The sequence below is a fragment of the Puma concolor genome, chromosome B1, assembly GCF_028749965.1.
Source record: "Puma concolor isolate L17-30 chromosome B1, mPumCon1.1.hap2, whole genome shotgun sequence".
NCBI classification, from domain to species: domain Eukaryota; kingdom Metazoa; phylum Chordata; class Mammalia; order Carnivora; family Felidae; genus Puma; species Puma concolor.
The window spans coordinates 55,699,283-55,716,529 of NC_141670.1; the positions used below are offsets into that span (position 1 = coordinate 55,699,283).

The 17,247-nt window shown below is 36.9% G+C and overlaps 1 protein-coding gene across 2 annotated transcripts in view; it reads right to left on the minus strand.

Moving 5' to 3' along the window:
* Positions 1-1,682: 1,682 nt before the first annotated feature.
* The window catches only part of GALNT7 (polypeptide N-acetylgalactosaminyltransferase 7), a 149,500-nt gene continuing 133,935 nt past the window's right edge, over positions 1,683-17,247 (minus strand). For both annotated transcript variants that reach the window (XM_086703858.1, XM_086703859.1), the window contains exons 9-12: positions 11,719-11,937; positions 8,506-8,604; positions 7,441-7,569; positions 1,683-4,115 (exon numbers count right to left, since the gene is read on the minus strand). In XM_086703858.1, the coding sequence (XP_086559984.1) occupies positions 3,978-4,115; positions 7,441-7,569; positions 8,506-8,604; positions 11,719-11,937 (585 nt within the window). In that variant the 3' untranslated portion in view covers positions 1,683-3,977. The remainder of the gene's footprint in view (positions 4,116-7,440; positions 7,570-8,505; positions 8,605-11,718; positions 11,938-17,247) is intronic.

Genomic DNA, 17,247 nt, shown 5'->3' on the forward strand with positions numbered 1-17,247 from the left:
CCCAAGCAGCTTAACTTGTGAGCTTCATTCATTTGTAAAGTGTGTGTAAATGTTAGCTCCTATATGAAACACAGGTACACACAAATAGCCTTTATGTAGGGTTTCCAGTGTAGCTGTCTTCTGATTAAAAACAAATTTTAAGACTTTGAAGCCAGATAATAGCTAATGTTTATATTATCTTGACTGTATGCCAGGAACTGTCCAAACCACTTTATGTATGTTCGTACAATCCTAATAAAATTCCTTGAAATAGGCACTGTTATTTTCCTCCATTTGCAAATGGGGAAATTGAGGCATAGATAATTTTCCAAGGTCATATGAGTAATTTGTAGTTGGACAGAGATTCAAAACAGACTGGTTATCATACTATATTCATTCAGATGAGCAGGTTGTAATATCGTTCTATTATGAAAATAAGGAACCTCCCCATACCACCTCAGCTCAGATGTGAGGTCAAATATGGGCATTTCAAAATCTTAAAAATGAGAATTGCAAGGCAATTATTGGATTTAGTTCAGACTCAGTCCTTCCTTTAACCTCAATTCCAGGAATAGCGGTCCACAAAAATCATTCTCTGACTTCTGTCCATTTTCCTGCAACCAATTCTGATGAACGATATGCATTTTCATAGTGCTTGGTACTTTTTAAATCTGCTTTCACATGGATTAATGTTCACATACCCAAATGACTGGCCTACTAGGTATCTGGCTCAGGTCAAATATCTGTCATGTTTTCCATTGAATTATAAGTGGATTTTTTTTTGATTACGTTCTGTCCAGAAATGAAATATATTCCAAGATCCCCATGAGACTGTTTCTGAAAAAATAAATGAACTCCCATTAACTCCAGTCTGGTCCAATGTGACTTTTTAAAATTTCTATGGTATAGCAGCTGAGAATTAGAGGACGTGACAATAGCCAAGTCAATTGAGAGAAAGTTTCCCAAATGAACTCTACGACTTATTGGAATGTGAGCAGCCACATCCTCTTTTGAGATGTCGCCTGTTGTGCCAAAAGGTCCTATGGCCTATTTTTTGGTAGGCTTCACTTCTGTCTATACTCACTTATCGGTCACGTTGCAAAGAGTTTTGACTTAAAGAAATTTTTACTTTCAATAGGCAATCAGATAACAGAAAACACTGCCAAGAAAGATAGATGTTGCTGGGGTTTTTTATAATTGGATAAGTGATTTTTGTTTTAATTTTTAAAATATTTTTTATTTATTTTTGAGAGCGAGAGCAAAGCAGAAGTGGGAGAGGGGCAGAGAGAAAGGGGGACACAGAACCCGAAGCAGGCTCCAGGCTCTGAGCTGTCAGCACAGAGCCCGATGTGGGGCTTGAACCCACAAATCGCGAGATCATGACCTGAGCCAAGGTTGGACGCTTAACTGACTGAACCACCCAGGCACCCTGGGTAAGTGACTTTAAAAAAAAAACAAAAAAACTGCTATACATAGGCAACCAGAGGCGAAAATAAACCTTTGTTTCTTTCCTACAGATAGGTAAGCTCCGTGTATTCTAAGCACATTCTAAGCAGAATTATAACCAACATTCACACATAGTCAACATATAACTATGGTATATATATATATTTTATGTTAGTGTATCTGGTAAACAATAAAATAATTATTTCAAACATGCAGTGTTTGGATTTAGAAATGATTACGAATACTGAAAAAAACCATGGATTAAAATACAGTATTTTATTTTTTTCTCACCTAAAAAACAAGCAACCCAGAATTAAGATATACATAAACTTCTCAAATTTATCCCTAATAAAATTTGAATATTTATACAATTTCTACAGAAACATACAGTGTATCAAAATCTGCATAAATCAAATTTATAAAATGTGTAGAAATGCATAGTGATATTATCAACTTACAAAGCAAGGATATGGGAATTATTTCCAAAGCAGCCTACAGTAGAAAATAGTCCTATGGCAGCAGCTTCTGATGTTTTTCATGTTTGGTACAGTTTCTGATTTCAATATATAGAATCATTTTCATAGAGTATTAACGAATTGCACAAAGTACCCATTTAAAATTTACATGCACAGTTTATGTGCCACCTTTCTTAGGCCTATGCATAGTTAGCAAGGTTATAATCTATTCAACAAGGAAAATGGAGCCTATTTGCAGAGATACAAGTAATTGAAGTACCAATTGTCTTAGTTTCCTTTTTATAGTTGATTTATTTTGCAATTATATAAGCATATATAAATGTATTCCTTTTTTAAACATCCCTAGAGATGAATGAAAGTTAAAATGGTTGATCACAGATCAGTAGCAAAATACAAATTGACAATTCAAAATTATAAATAAAATTCCGTTCAGGATGTTTAAATCTGACTCTCTAAATTTAAGAGCTAAGCTTGGAAGAAAGAAATCTGTAGGCTTTTCTTCTTTCCTTTTTTAAGCTGTAATTAAAAATAGTTCCCTCTGGCAGTAGTTTGTGAAATTCCTTTCATTGTAATGATATCATGATTACAGGATCAAAAATGCTTAATTTACTTGCCATTCCCCACTTCATCCTTTTTCTTTCTTTCTTTCTTTTTTTTTTTTTTTTAAACTCAATGTAGCATTTTAATCTTTTGGGTAACAAAAGACTTTAGAAATTAAAACTGAATTGACCACTTGCACTGTTTGGTTTTCCTATAGTAAGTCCTATCTTAATAAATGTTTAAATCCAAACAAGTCTTCTTTTTCACTGGAGAAATACTAATAGGAATATGCTTCCTAAAAAAAATTAAGAAACACTAGAGAACCAAAACCTAACCTAACCGAAGTTCATATTTGTTAATGAACTATATTTTTAAACAGATTTTAATTTAAAAAATGTGTAGGGAATTTCATTTGGATGAAGATATACATGAAACATCCATTCACTCTTGGCTTCATAGGTTGCACAGCTTAGGTTAATAATGCACAGGAGTTTTTGTAAGGCTTAATCTAAAAAGGGCTTGGAAATTCTTACCTTGGTCAGAATGAAACTCTGATGTGTTTACGGTGGTGTTTTGTTATTTTTGTTACCCCCATATTTCAAGATTTCGAAACTGAGAATTACTTATAGTTTTCTATAGTGACAGGTACTGGGGAAAAGTAAATCCCAGATGTCAGTGGACAATTTTTCTCTAGTTGGTAGACCCTCTTGACTGATCTTGGGAATCAGTATCAATAGAGAGCATGGGGAATGCCAGCATGTAAGCAAGTTAATGCCATACAATCTTCAACCCTATGAAATAGCCTTGGGATGTTCCATACTGTCTTTTCTTTCTCAAGCCGCACAACATTCAATTTCAGAGCAAATGGTAGCATGTAAATTCATTTCTGAGTAATAAAAGTATTCCTCATACAGATGACAATTCCATCAATACCATCCTAAAAATTTCATCAAAAGCTCTTGAAATATATACTGAGAAATGAAAGAGGCACTAAATGTGTTGAAATTCACCTTTCAAAAAAGCAGCATGACTGTGAAGGAAGGCCACCTTGGCTAAGAACCTGTGGCAGTGCTTCATAAAGATGTAAAATTAAATAAAGACACAACAGGTTGATAATCACCAAGTTATATATGAAAGTCTGGTTACTCCAACCTTTTTTCAAGTGTGTTAAAGAAAAAAAAAAATCAAACTGCCTTTCAGACCCCTGAGTGTAATCCCAAAGAAGACAACAATGCTTTTAACTCTGTTCTAATTAAAACAGAGCTAAATGCACAAATTACCAACATCATCTTAAAACAAAACAAAAAAAGATGTAAACATCTACAAAGTTTAAGGTAAAAGCAGTTTTGTAAACAGTAACTGCAGATGATAATGTTATTGTAAAATCACAGTTTATCAACATCCTTCAAACTGATCAGGAGGTTCTGGGTTTGGAGCTGTACAGAGTTAATAATAGTTGCAGCAGGTTTCAGGCGGTTTTCAGTCCTGTATAAATTTATGTGTCAGTAGGTAGGTTATTGGTTTCTTTTATTCTTTCTAAACACTATGGATGTTATTCATTTCCCACTTTTGAGTCATTTTACTGGAGTCACAATTGGAGATGAACACTTGATGTAGGATGTCTGAGCGATCTAAGCACTTTCCTGAAGGAATGTGAGTAAATCTGTGCAGGTTCTGGAAAACAAAGGAGAAAGGAGTTTTAAATGTGCACTTTTTTTGATATCACTGACATTAGAAGAAGTCATTACCTGGCTTTCACAAGCAGATGGTTCTAGAAAATTGGACAGGCTTAAGCTAAACATACCTCAGACTTTGGAGTTTTCCTGATTGTCAGTCTTCTAAGTCCTTTTACTGTTAAGTCATAATGTACTGCTGGTACCATAAATTCAATGGTATACAAACTTCTTCAGTTCCCATCCTGGCTAATGACAAAACTATCCTTCGTGTCCTCAGGACAGAGGCCTTTCATGCTACACTTCCCTTCATTCATTCTGTTTGTAGCAGCAATTGAGGACTGATAGTTGCAAAGTCTCTGATCTATCTCCTTTCCCACACCCACTGCATATGCCTTAGTTTAGCCCTCATCATCTATTGTGCATTTCTTCAATATAACTCAGGGCTTCGTATCCTGTAGTCCTCAGATTAAGACTGGGCCCGTAAGGTCAAAACTATTTTCATAATAACACAAAGACCCTATTTGCCTTTTTCACTGCACTAACATTGATACTGATGGTGCAAAAGCGATGGCAGGCATAAGTGCTGGGGCCTTAGCATAAATCAAGCAGTGACATAAGTGTTGCAGTAGTCTCCTTATTCATGGCCATACATCCAAAGCTAAAAAAGAAAATGCTAGTTTTACTTCAGGATGTCTAATGATGAAACAGTAAAACGACTAAGTTTTATTCAATCTTGACCCTTGAGTATACTTAAAAATATTCTGAGCTGAAATGGAAAATAGGCATAAAGCATATAGTGAAGGCATAGGCATATGCATATAGGCATAGGCATATAGTGAAGTGCAATGGTTATCCTGAAGGAAAAGGGAAACACGTGGGCACTTGTTTGACCTGAGTGTCCAACTAGCTGCTTTTTTCATGTAATGTCATTTTGACCTGAAAGGAAAACTCTAGACAAACTGATTATTCAAACTTGGGACTGGGTAGACATTTTCTGGACAATGAAGTAAGCCTGTCACTTAAAAAACAACACATCTGACAGTATTTGTTGCCACTGATAGAATTTGAGGTTTAAGCAAAAATTAGAGTTGTGGAAAACGTGTACCCACCACCATGAACTTGACAGCTTTACGATGAAATCAGTGGTTGTATCTGTGATTTTTTTTTTTTTGATACTGTATGATGAAATGTGTCAACATATGGAAGACCTACATAACTTGGTGAATCAATATTTTCCAAACAAGCAGTGCATGAGTGATACTACAAAAGCAGACATGGGTAAAATAGATTTTAATGTAATATAGGGCAAAATGTTCACTGACATGGTTTCAGAGTCTATACTGCAAATGATTTTTAAGAAACTACCACTTATCTAGTTGTGGGGTGGCATCAAAGAACAGCTACAATGACCTGAAAAGCCTACTAAATGAACCCTCTCTTCTCCAGCTGCATGTTTGAGTCTGATTTTCCTCATATATACTTCAACTAAAATGATATATCACATCAAATTGAAGGTAGAAACAATATGAGAATTCAGCTGTCTTCTATTAAGCCAGACATTTAAAGGGATTTGAAAAACTATAAAACAATGCCATTCTTCTTTGTTGAAAAATTGTAATTTGTCATTCAAATTGTTTATGTGAATATGTAGTAGGGTTATTATTACTTTTACATGAATGAAAACATACATACAAATACAACAAAAATACATACTTACAAAATTTGTCAGGTTTAATTTGCAATCCAGAAAATATTGTTAGTTATAAACTAGATAAATAAAATCTGCGTGTGTGGGGGGGTCTCAATTTTCAAGAGTGTAGAGGGAATCTAGAGATCGGAAAGCTTGAGAACTGCTGACTGAGCTGATCTGCTTATCAGTCCATACTTTGCACAATGTTTCTAGAATTATTTTCCTGAAAGTATCCACTATTTCCTATCACTGTGTTCCTCAAATAATGTCATTCACTTTCCAAAACTTACAAAGTGAAGTTGAATGTTCTTTCATGTGGACTCCAATTTAGGGATACCAAACTAAACATGATCCCTAGAGTTTTCTACAGTTTTACTCCATGCCTTTGTTCACCCAGTCTTCTTATTTATCCTCCATGAAAAGCCTTTTTATATCTCAAGACCTGGAACAATAATACTTCCTATATGAAACTTGTCAGAAATAATTCCTCCTATTAATCTCTTCTTTGTTAACCTAAAATATATACATTCCATTTTTTATCCATTAAACTACTTTTGGATGGTAGTTTCTGGTCTGCTAGGGCCTTCTTTTACTATTTTACTAATACCATTTTACTAATACCCTATCATTTATTGCTATTATTCATCTTTGTGGAAACAAATGCTCTGTTCTTCACGATTTATGTTCATGTTCTCCTTCCTAACTTGTTATAAGAAAAAAATCAGCAACTGACATATACTTACCACTTCATGGTAATTATCTGGGAATGATGATAACTGGGAATATTAAGCTGGGTCATAATACTGTCACTACATAGCAAATAAGGGCTTGCCTAACAGACATGGTACGATAACAACTACTAAATGAGCAAATGAAGTTGAGAGTTGCCAGATTCTTTTGGTTTGGGGCAGCTTTCCCAACTTTGTGTTTCTCAATAAATTGATGTAGTCAAGTCTAGACTCTGAAAATTATACATCAATCCATTAATATGTTGGAATCTTCAACTTGGCAAAGAGCTTTGACTATTCACAGGTGAAAGAGCAAAACTGCTCCTGCAGTGTCAAGTGAATAACTAAACATGACCTTTAAGCAAGCAATAGGCAATATTTATCCAGTTGTGTTTAGCAAATAACGCTAATAAAGAGAGGTCACGAAGGCCCAGATTTCCAAGTGTTATTTGTTTGTCTCTATCTCCACCTGCTGGACAACATGAAATATAAATGCAATATTTTAAAAGATTTTATATACATATAATTTCAATTACATATGTAATTTTTAAATAATTGTACTTTAATGAATGACTCTTTTAGATTTAACAAATAAGATTTCGATATTAGAACAATGGTGATTACTGCCTCACAGAACAGATTTTTCCCGTGTTACTGAAATTAGCACTGGGTCTTCATAGACATTCTGTGACCTCATTACAGGACGTTATACCAGAGAATGAAAGTGATGCTTCATTATGGAACAAGGAGTCACTCAATGCTCAGGAAAACAAATGACTAACTAGAGGGAAATGCAAGTCAACCTGAATGCAGGTTTTAAGATTTATACATCTAAATTTCGTATGGTAGATGTTATTAAAATGAAATCAAAATAATATCATTTCAGGAGTTGAAATGCACAATACCTTGAAGTACTGCCATTCCTTAAATTCATTTAGATTACAGTGTGTAATCATAATTTTTGATCCATCAGGCCCCTTTGTCAAACACTGGTCATATTGCATAAGTTGGTTAGCTTCGTTGATTCGAAAAAGCTATTAAAAAAAAAAGAAATAAAGTAACAGAGGCACTTTCTCTTCTAACATACATTATTTTATTTTAAAGATTTTACTGTTAAGTAATCTCTACAACCAACGCGGGGCTCAAACTCACAACCCCGAGACCAAGCCTCTCATGCTGCACTGACTGAGCCAGCCAGGTGCCCCAGATATACATTATTTAAAAGAAAAAAGAAAGAAAGAAAGGAAAGAAAGGAAGGAAGGAAGGAAGAAAGGAAGGAAGGAAGGAAGAAAGAGAAAGAAAGAAAGAAAGACAAACTTAACTCAAAATTAAATTCAGTGACTATCTTACTTTTCTATAATTTTTCTGTATGTTCAGAATTTTAAGTCCAGAGAGAAGAACTATATTCATTTTGATATTAACGAAGACTCCTATTAACACCTAAAGGATTATGTTCTTTAGCCTCTTGGATATAGAATGGGTCATTAACACATATTTATTATGTACCAACAATGTAAGCAGATGAAAAAGTAGAAACAGAGCTGATGACATTTCACAATCTAAGAGACAAGAACAATACCCATATAAGGAAATAAAATATATTAGTGAAATATACTTACTGGCAGTAACATCCTAGCTTATAAGGGGGAAATGTGGAATACTGAACAATATTGCAAATAAAATTGTTCAGAGAGTTGGCTTACATGATTCTATACTCACACAGGAATATATTCTAATCTCTTATATCAGACATAAATTCTAGGTTCAGATTGGTTCTGTGAAAACCAATAATGCTGTCATCCTCCTCATCTAAATAAATGTTTTAGCACTGTCAAATTTTTTTTTTATAGAATGTTTTACTTTACCCAAACAAAATTATCAAATTAAAAAGCAAACTAAGCCCCGTGATCAGTAAGACATTCTGCTCCAATGCAGCAGACCTATAAAAACATAGAAATATGGTTATTTACCTGATTCCCTCCCATCCGGTGGCAGGGTCCTAGTTCAACAAAGCCTCCATTTGTTTTCCCCATGCTATCAATGCAGTAAACAGTTTCAAGGCCTCTGATCTACAAAAATGAACAAAGAGCCAAAGAGCAGGCAACAGGTTAGCTGTAATGCACTCTAGCTTCAGAGTAAGAGGGTTTCATGCTAAATACTGCTGTTCACGGTGGAAATCTGGGTGTGTGTAATGCCAGGTTTTGACAGTACTATCAGTCTTTGAGTAGTTTACAGCATACCAGTCATCTCTGAAATCGTTTATGATCTTGAAGTCAACACTGGAATGGGCTCATCCCAACTATGGGCACTGGTCTATAGATTTTGATAAAATACCACAGAGGAAAGAAAATTAAAAAGATATCATTAAATACAATTCCAGATTCATGCTGATTCATGTGGATGAGAAGCAAATAGAGTACAGTTACCTATTACCTCAGTGTTAAGAGACACTGGCCCAGAATTGAATATGTAAGGGAACTCTTCCAAATGGCTCTGTGACAATTTTGGCAGCTGTCTCCAAGGGGCCTAGGGTGCAAAGATTATGGCAAATGCGCCAGGCAGTGAGACTTTTCCCTGACAATGAATAATGTAGGTGAGAAGCAAACACAGGGGATCATCTTTGGGACGCATATTTTGTGTAAAAATCACCTTTTTTCCTTTCTTGGAAATACTATATATTCGTATCTCAATTATAAATTACTATAGTATTTGGATAAAATGTTAAAAAAATGTTTATTCTTTCAGCAAATATTGACTAAGCACCTATGATGATGAGTGCTTAAGCAGATACAAGGAGAATCAAGTCATGGTCCAGGACCCTCATGTCCGTGAGAGACTGAAGGCTAAGTGTCAATCAGGATGGAGGGTTGGGCATGTGAAAAAAGGAGGCTCTTGCCCTGCTTGGAGGAACTCTAAAGACTGCCTCAAGGAGACATGCGGTCTAAATGGGTAGGGGTTTACCTTGCAAAATGGAAGGAATGCTGAGAAGTGAGGTGTAAGGTTCAGGGGCCAGGATGGGGATAGGGGTTGGAGTGAAGCTATATTTGGGGGTGAACTTCTAAAGGGAGAACAGAAAATTTCATCTATCCATTCACTCATGTCTTTGTTCATCAAATATTAAGTGACTACTGTGTCAGGCATGTGGCAGGCTCTGATACACCAGTGAGCAAAATAGATAAAAGGTCCTCGCCCCAGCGAACTTACATTCTAGGTAGGGAAAGAGACTATAAGCAAAAAACATAAACACGTTTGGAAGCAGTAAGTGCCATGGGGGAAAAGAAAAAGAAGAACAAGTTAAAGGTGGTGGCTAAGGCAGTTTGGGGGACGGCAGGCAGATTCTCATTGAGAAGGTAACAGGTTGCTATAATATGCTATGATAGAACATAGAGATGAAATACAGAGTATGGGGAGGTACGTATTAAATCAAGATGTGCACAGCGTAAGTGTTGATTTCTTTTATTCCCAAACTCTAAACGTCAGGATTCCTTAGGGATGCATCCCATCTTCTTTCATCCATCTCTGTTTTCTCCCTAGGTGAGTTCATTCAGTTGCATGAGACAATCTACCCGCTGATGGCTCCAAATGTACATTGCCTCTTTTCTGGGCTTCAATATCACGTAGTCTGTTACCTACTTGACAGCCGCACCTGGATGTCCAGTAGGCACTTCCCACAATCAGAAAGCCAATAAAGAACTTGCTATTCCCCCACGCTTCCTCCTCATCCCCTCCATCAGCATCCCAATCTCAGCTGCCACCGAATCAGCTACTCAAATAAAAAAACACAACTAGTCATCTTGGCCCTTATCCTTCACATACCCGTCTGTCAGCGATCTGCCTCCAGATGAATTATGTACCTTGCATTTGTCGGCTTGTCTCTGTTCCATTTTTGACATCCTCGTCTCAGCCACCACCGTCATTTCTTACCAGAACTACTCTACTAGTTTCCTAATTGGCATCCTTGTTTCTACTCTAAATCCTCACAACAGGGTGATTAAAAAGCAAGGCATCAGTCAACTTATGTTACCTGCTTAAAACCCTCCCACGGCTTCCCATACCTATAGGATAAAGGCCTCCCTCCTTATTAATCTCCTCTTTTCTGATTATCATAAAGGAAAAGCATTTCCTGACTCAGAGCCTTCAACCTCAGCATTTTCTTTATTTGGAACACTCCCTCCTGGCTCTCTGGTTGATCACTCAGATTTCAGATTAAATGTCACCTCTTCAAAGGTGGCTTCCTTAATCTGTCCCTAAATTCTCTTGACCGTCACCTGTTTATTTCCTTTGAGGGCCTTACCACCATCTGCCATTATCTTCTTTGTTTCCCTTTTGTTGTCTTTTTCCCCCCAAGGGGAAAGACCTGATGAAAGGGACCTGCTTGTCTTATGTCTACAAGAGTGACTGATACATAGTAGGCCCTTGACCACTATTTGTTGAATACTTAATTACACAATGATACATAAGTTTGAACGTTCATGGCATGTTTAATATACCCATGAGGCAGCAGCATTAGGCTCATGGGTGGGGGGACGTGAGAAATGAGATTACAAACGCAAGTCTGAAGAAACAAAGAAATGACAACAGCAATCAATGCCTGACCTTACTTATTTTCAGTTACCATCAATCCATTCACTCATTTGACAAGCATTGTTTGAGTGTCTATTGTGTATGGGGAGGTCTCTGTGTTAGTCCATTGGGACACAATGGTGAACCAGGTCCTGGGTCGAGAGACTGGCTGAGAGATAGGCAATTTTGAATGTTATGAGATGTTATGAGAACCCATGGAAAGATCCAGAACTCAGTTTTTCTGACAGAGTGGGGAAGGATAAGAGAGGCTTTTCAGAACTGGTGCTCTCTAGATTGCGAGCAATAGGGTAAGTTGGAATTGGTCAGGAAAAGGAGTCAGAGTGAGGGGCAGGGAAGTGGCAGAGGCTGCAGGGAGTGGACAGTGCTTGAGGATGGAGAGCCAGAAGTCCAAAAGCTGAGAGCAGGGGACACAGTGGTCAGGTGGTCAGGGGAGGTGTTAACAGTCTGGTAGAAAGGTAGGGGAGGACAGTTTTTAGAGAAACTTTTCTCCAAGAATTTTTCTCTTTCACTCACACATTTCCATCTTTCTCTGCCTTCTCCCAAACTCAAGTCTCCAAACATACATAGTTTTTGAGATCTGAATACCAGCTGGTACTTACTTCTCCCCATTCAACATTTTTGGGTGGCAAAGGGTAGTGTGAAGTTATGTCATAAGCTATTTCTTCCATGAACCATTTGAAACTTTTGCAGTTGTGATCCTCTCGAAATTTTTTCAGCTCAGATATATCCCCATATGGTAATGCCTTTGATTCAGGACGACTGGCATAGAAGTAGTCTTTATATTCATCCCACCACACCTCTACAACTCGAACATAATTCTGTGAAAAAGAAAAGATGATGAGAAAGGAAAATATCTGCAATGCTGTAAGCAGCCCATCTTAGACACATGAAATATGACCAACATATAATAAACTCATTTCAATAGGACCTGATATTTAATAAAACAAACGCAAGTGAGTTAACGACTCTAATATGTCAATTGCTAAGGGTAGAATGTAATGCATGTTCAACTAAGAAGTGATGGACACAGAATCTGACGTCACTGAGCTGTAAGATCGCATATTCTAAGATCATATATTCTATCCTGCTTTTAGAGGAAGAAGGTGAAGCCCAGAGAGGGTTTAGGGAAGGCTGGCGGCAAATGGGTGCTCCTTTGCCCAGAACAATCTCTGTCATTTAGAACCACACCACCAGCATGTGTAGGGAAAAGGCTCATTTCAGGAACCAGCATGAAAAACAATAGCTCTGTTGAATAAAACACATTTTGTTTGCAAGTGGCTTTTTTGGTCACATTATGACTGTACTAGAACCATTTTGCTATAACCCAGAATTGATAGGATACTTTCACCAGTTGATGCACTTTAAGGGAAAGCAACTAAAGAACAATAAAATAAGTTAATACTGTGATAACTGACAAAGATCTATCTGCTAAGGCTTAACTGAACAAATGCCTGTAGGCATGAATGTTGTAACAGATTGAGTACATTCTCAATCTAGTCCCTTGGTCTTGTACGTTATTCATCAGCATATTTTCTCTGTAAAAGGCCAGAGAGTAAGTATCTTTGGCATTGCAGGCCATACAGTTTCTGTAGCAACTACTCAGCCCTGTTGTACTGAGAAAGTAGCTGGAGACAATACGCACACAAAAGGATGTGGTGGTGCTCCAATATCAATCACTTTATTTACTGAAAAGGGCTGGATTTGACTTAAAGGCCATAGTTGCTGACCCCTGTGTTACATCAGGAGTAGAAAATACCTTGCATTCAGACTAAAATTCTCCTAGGCTGTAACTACCAAAAGGCGAACATGCTCCCACAGGCATGCTGTTGCAAAAGCCCATGGGTTCAAAAAAGTTTTAAATGTGTAATATTATTGCTGAATATGTTTAAAAAATTTTTTTTATTTATTCATTTTTGAGAGAAATAGCACGAGTGGGGGAGGGGCAAAGGCGGGGGGGGGGGGTTGCGGAGAGAGAATCGTAAGCAGGCTCTGCATTGTCAGCGCAGAGCCCAACACAGGGCTCCAACTCATGATACGATGGGATCATACCTGAGCCAAAACCAAGAGTCGGATGCTTAATCGAGCAAGCCACCCAGGTGCCCCCATTGCTAAATATTTTTAATTTTTGCAAATTCATCCTGAATTAGACACAGCCCGTGTCTAATGAACACGAAACTAAATACTAATGAACACGAAGAATGAAACGTGCATACATAAGGTTATAGCAACACAAAGAAGGAGCATTTATTTGTTTGGGATGGAGAAGTCCAGAGGGCCACCATGGAAGGGCACTGGACAGCTGTGTCTTGAAGGAGTGGTTAATTATGTGTGAATGGTAGTCAGGGCAAAGAGGAACCCAAATGAAGTATGGCAAATCATGGTGCATTTGTAGTCCTAAAAGTAGTTTACCACAACTTACCTTGTCGTGTTTTGCGAAAATTAAGGAGTTAATCTAGCAAAGCATTTAGATTCGTGACTGGTACATAGTAAGTTGTCAAAAAGTGTTAGCTATTATTATTATTCTTTTCTAAAATTCTTTGAAGTTTATCTTTTGGCTGACAGTCATCAAAAGGTTTTAAGCAGGTACAGGTATGAGATTTAATGATCAGGGGAACCACACTGGGGGTGAGTGGAAGACAGATTAAAGGGGATTGAGCCTGATGGTGGAGAGCCAAACAGGAGCAATTCAATTATCTATATGGGAGAGATCTGAGGACCTGCACGATGTATAGGAAGGAATGGATTTCGGAGATAATGTCTGAGGTAGACTCTTCAGGGCTTGGTTCAGTGGGAGGGAAGGGAGGACTACCCCAACATGCCCCATAAGTTTCATTCATGGGCAAACAGAGAATATAGGAAAGGGAATTGCTTTTGAGAAAAAGTTAAAAAGTTCAGCTTTGACTCCATTGAGTTTGAAATGTCTGAGGGTCATCTGAGAACATAATTCTGAGAGGCAACTGACCATTAAAGTCTGAGGCTCAGAGAAGACACACGAGCTGAATAAGTCGACATAAACCATTATTAGCACACTGTGGTTGAAGTAGATGATGTTAAAGCTGGAGGAAAAAAAAGCACCTGGCATACTCTAGCACTAAGTGTAGACTGAATGTTACATTTATCAGATAGTTTTTATGACATGTACAGTTCATTTTTAGAGTGGATAAATATTTCCCTCACATCTCTCTTCCTTGTAGCACAGGCCTTCATGAGTCAATGTGATCTTTCATTCTTTGTGATTATGGGTCCAAATCCAAGGGCAAGTTCTTTCCTGTAATGCCAGTCAGGCCTGGTGTTAATATGGTGCCCTTTGCTTTAGCATGGACATTTTAATCTCATCTCCTATTCTGGCTGGGGCTCCCTTTGGCCATTTCTATGATAATTTGGCTGGTTAGAAAGCTTTGTTCATTCTTTAAGCCTTGTCATCTCTGCTTCGATTATCTATTTCCCTTTAAGGAATTATCCCAAGTTGCATCTGCAGCCAATAATAAACTTCCTTCTGACTTCCTTTTGACTTGGTTAGGGGCTCCAGAAAATGAATGGAATCAGAGTCCTATGCTCTTAGAATTTATGGAAACAGCACAATTAAAAAATCTTCAAAGTTGTTTGGTCGAGAATAAAGGACTTCATCTCCTGTGAAGCTTTTCTGGTTTGCCCCTGGTTTGAGGGACAAAAGATAATAATCTTTTGTAAGCACTGTTCAAAAATTTGATTTTGTTTACTATACAAACTTCTAACATGATTATTTTTTTTAAACAAAACAAAAATAATATTTTGCTCAAGTGTGAATAATAGAAGCTGATATTTTCGTTTCAACTACTTTCCTACAGAGTGGTAGTCCTTTTTGAATTTATTTGAGACGTCCTTGTGGAGAGCATACATCTTAATCTGAGTGGGATACAATGAATAATCTTAAAAAATAATAAGACCCCTGACAAACATAGACACAAAGAGCCTCAACAAAATATCAGCAAGCTGAATTCAACAATACATTGAAACGATCATACATGATGATTAAGTGGGATTTATTCTGGGGACGCAAGCATGGTTCAACATCCACAAATCAATCAATGTGATACACCACATTAACAAAAAGAAGGATAAAAATCATATAATCACTTCAATGAATGCAGAAAAAGCATTTGATAAAATTCAACATCCATTTATGATAAAAATTCTCAAGTGGGTATGTATAGAGGGAACATATTTCAACATAATGGAGACCCTATATGACAAGCCCATAAGTTAACATCATACTCAATGGTGAAAAGCTAAAAACTTTCCCTCTAAGATCTGAGACAAGGATGCCCACACTTGCCACTTGTAATCAATTTGGTATTGGAAGTCTTAGCCATGGCAATCAGACAAGAAAGAGACAAAAAGCATCCAAATTGGAAAAGAAGTAACACTCATTATTTGCAGATGGCATGACACATTACATAGAAAACCATAAATACTCTATCAAAAAGCTATTAGAAGTAATAAATGAATTTAGTAAAGATGCAGGATACAAAATTAATATACATAAGTCTGTTGCATTTCCATAAGAAATTAAGGAAACGATCCCATCTATAATTGCATCAAAGAAAATCCTAGAAATAAATTTAAGGAGGTGAAAGACCCATACTCCAAAAACTATAAGACACTGATGATTTTACCATATATTAACTAACTAGAATTTAAATAAAAACTTGAAATAAAAAAAAGACAAAAAAGACACCGATGAATGAAATTGAAGGCAACACAAATAAATGTAAAGATATACCACACTCATGGATTAGAAAAATCACTATTATTAAAATGTCCATACTACCCAAAGCAATTTACAGATTAAGTGCAATCTCTATCAAAATACCAACAGTATTTTTCATAGAATGAGAACAAATAATCCTAAAATTTGCATGGAACCACCAAAGACCCCAAATAACCAAAGCAATCTTGAGAAAGAGGAACAAACCGGGAGGTATCATGCTCCCTGACTGCAAACTACACTACAAAGTTACAATCAAAACAGTATGGTACTAGCACAAAAACAGATATAGACACCAATGGAACAGAATAGCGAGTCCAGAAATAAGCCTATGCTTATATGGTCAATTAATCTTTGACAAAGAAGGAAAAGGGGAAAAGACAGTTTTCTCAATGAATGTTGGGAAAACTGACAGCTACCTGCAAAAGAATGAAACTGGGCCACTTTCTTACACCACACACAAAATACACTCAAAATGACTAAAGACTTAAATGTAAGGCCTGAAACCGTGACATTTCTAAGAAAACACAGGGCTAAGCTCTTGGACAATATTATTTTTGGATCTGTCTCCTCAGGCAGGTGCGACAAAAGAAAACTAGACAAATGGACTACATCAAACTAAAAAGGCTTTGTATAGTGAAGGAAACCATCAATAAAATGAAAAAGCATCCTACTGAATGGGAGGGTATTTATTTGCGAACGATCCACTCAAACAGGGGTTAATAGCCAAAATATATAAAGAACTCACACAACTCAATATCAAAAAACAAACAGTCCAATTAAAAAATGGTCAGATGACCTGAACAGACATTTCTCCAAAGAAGACATACAGGTGGCCAACAGACATATGAGAAGATATTTAACATAACTAAGCATCAGGGAAACAAAACCACAATGAGATATCACCTCACACCTGTCAGAATGGCTCTTGCCAAGAAGACAAGAAATATCGAGTGTTGGTGAAGATATGAAGAAAAGGGAACCCTCATGTGGCTGTTTTCGAGAATGCAAACTGGTGTAGTCGCTGTGGAAAACAGTACAGAGATTCCTCAAAAAATTAAAAATAGAACCACTCTACAGCCTGGCAGTTCTACTTCTGAGTATTTACCCCCAAAACACAAAAACACTAATTCAAAAAGCTATATGTGCCCCTATGTTCACTGCAGTATTATTTACAATACAATTTACAATTACAACAACCAAGATATGGAAACAACCTAAGTATCCATCGATAAAATTGATAAAGAAGATGTGGGGTATATAGATATATTCTCTCTCTCCCCTCTCCCACACACAGGATGGAATATTACTCAGCCACAAAAAAGAACAAAATCTTGCTGTTTGTGAGACCATGGCTGGACCTAGATGGACAACATGGCTG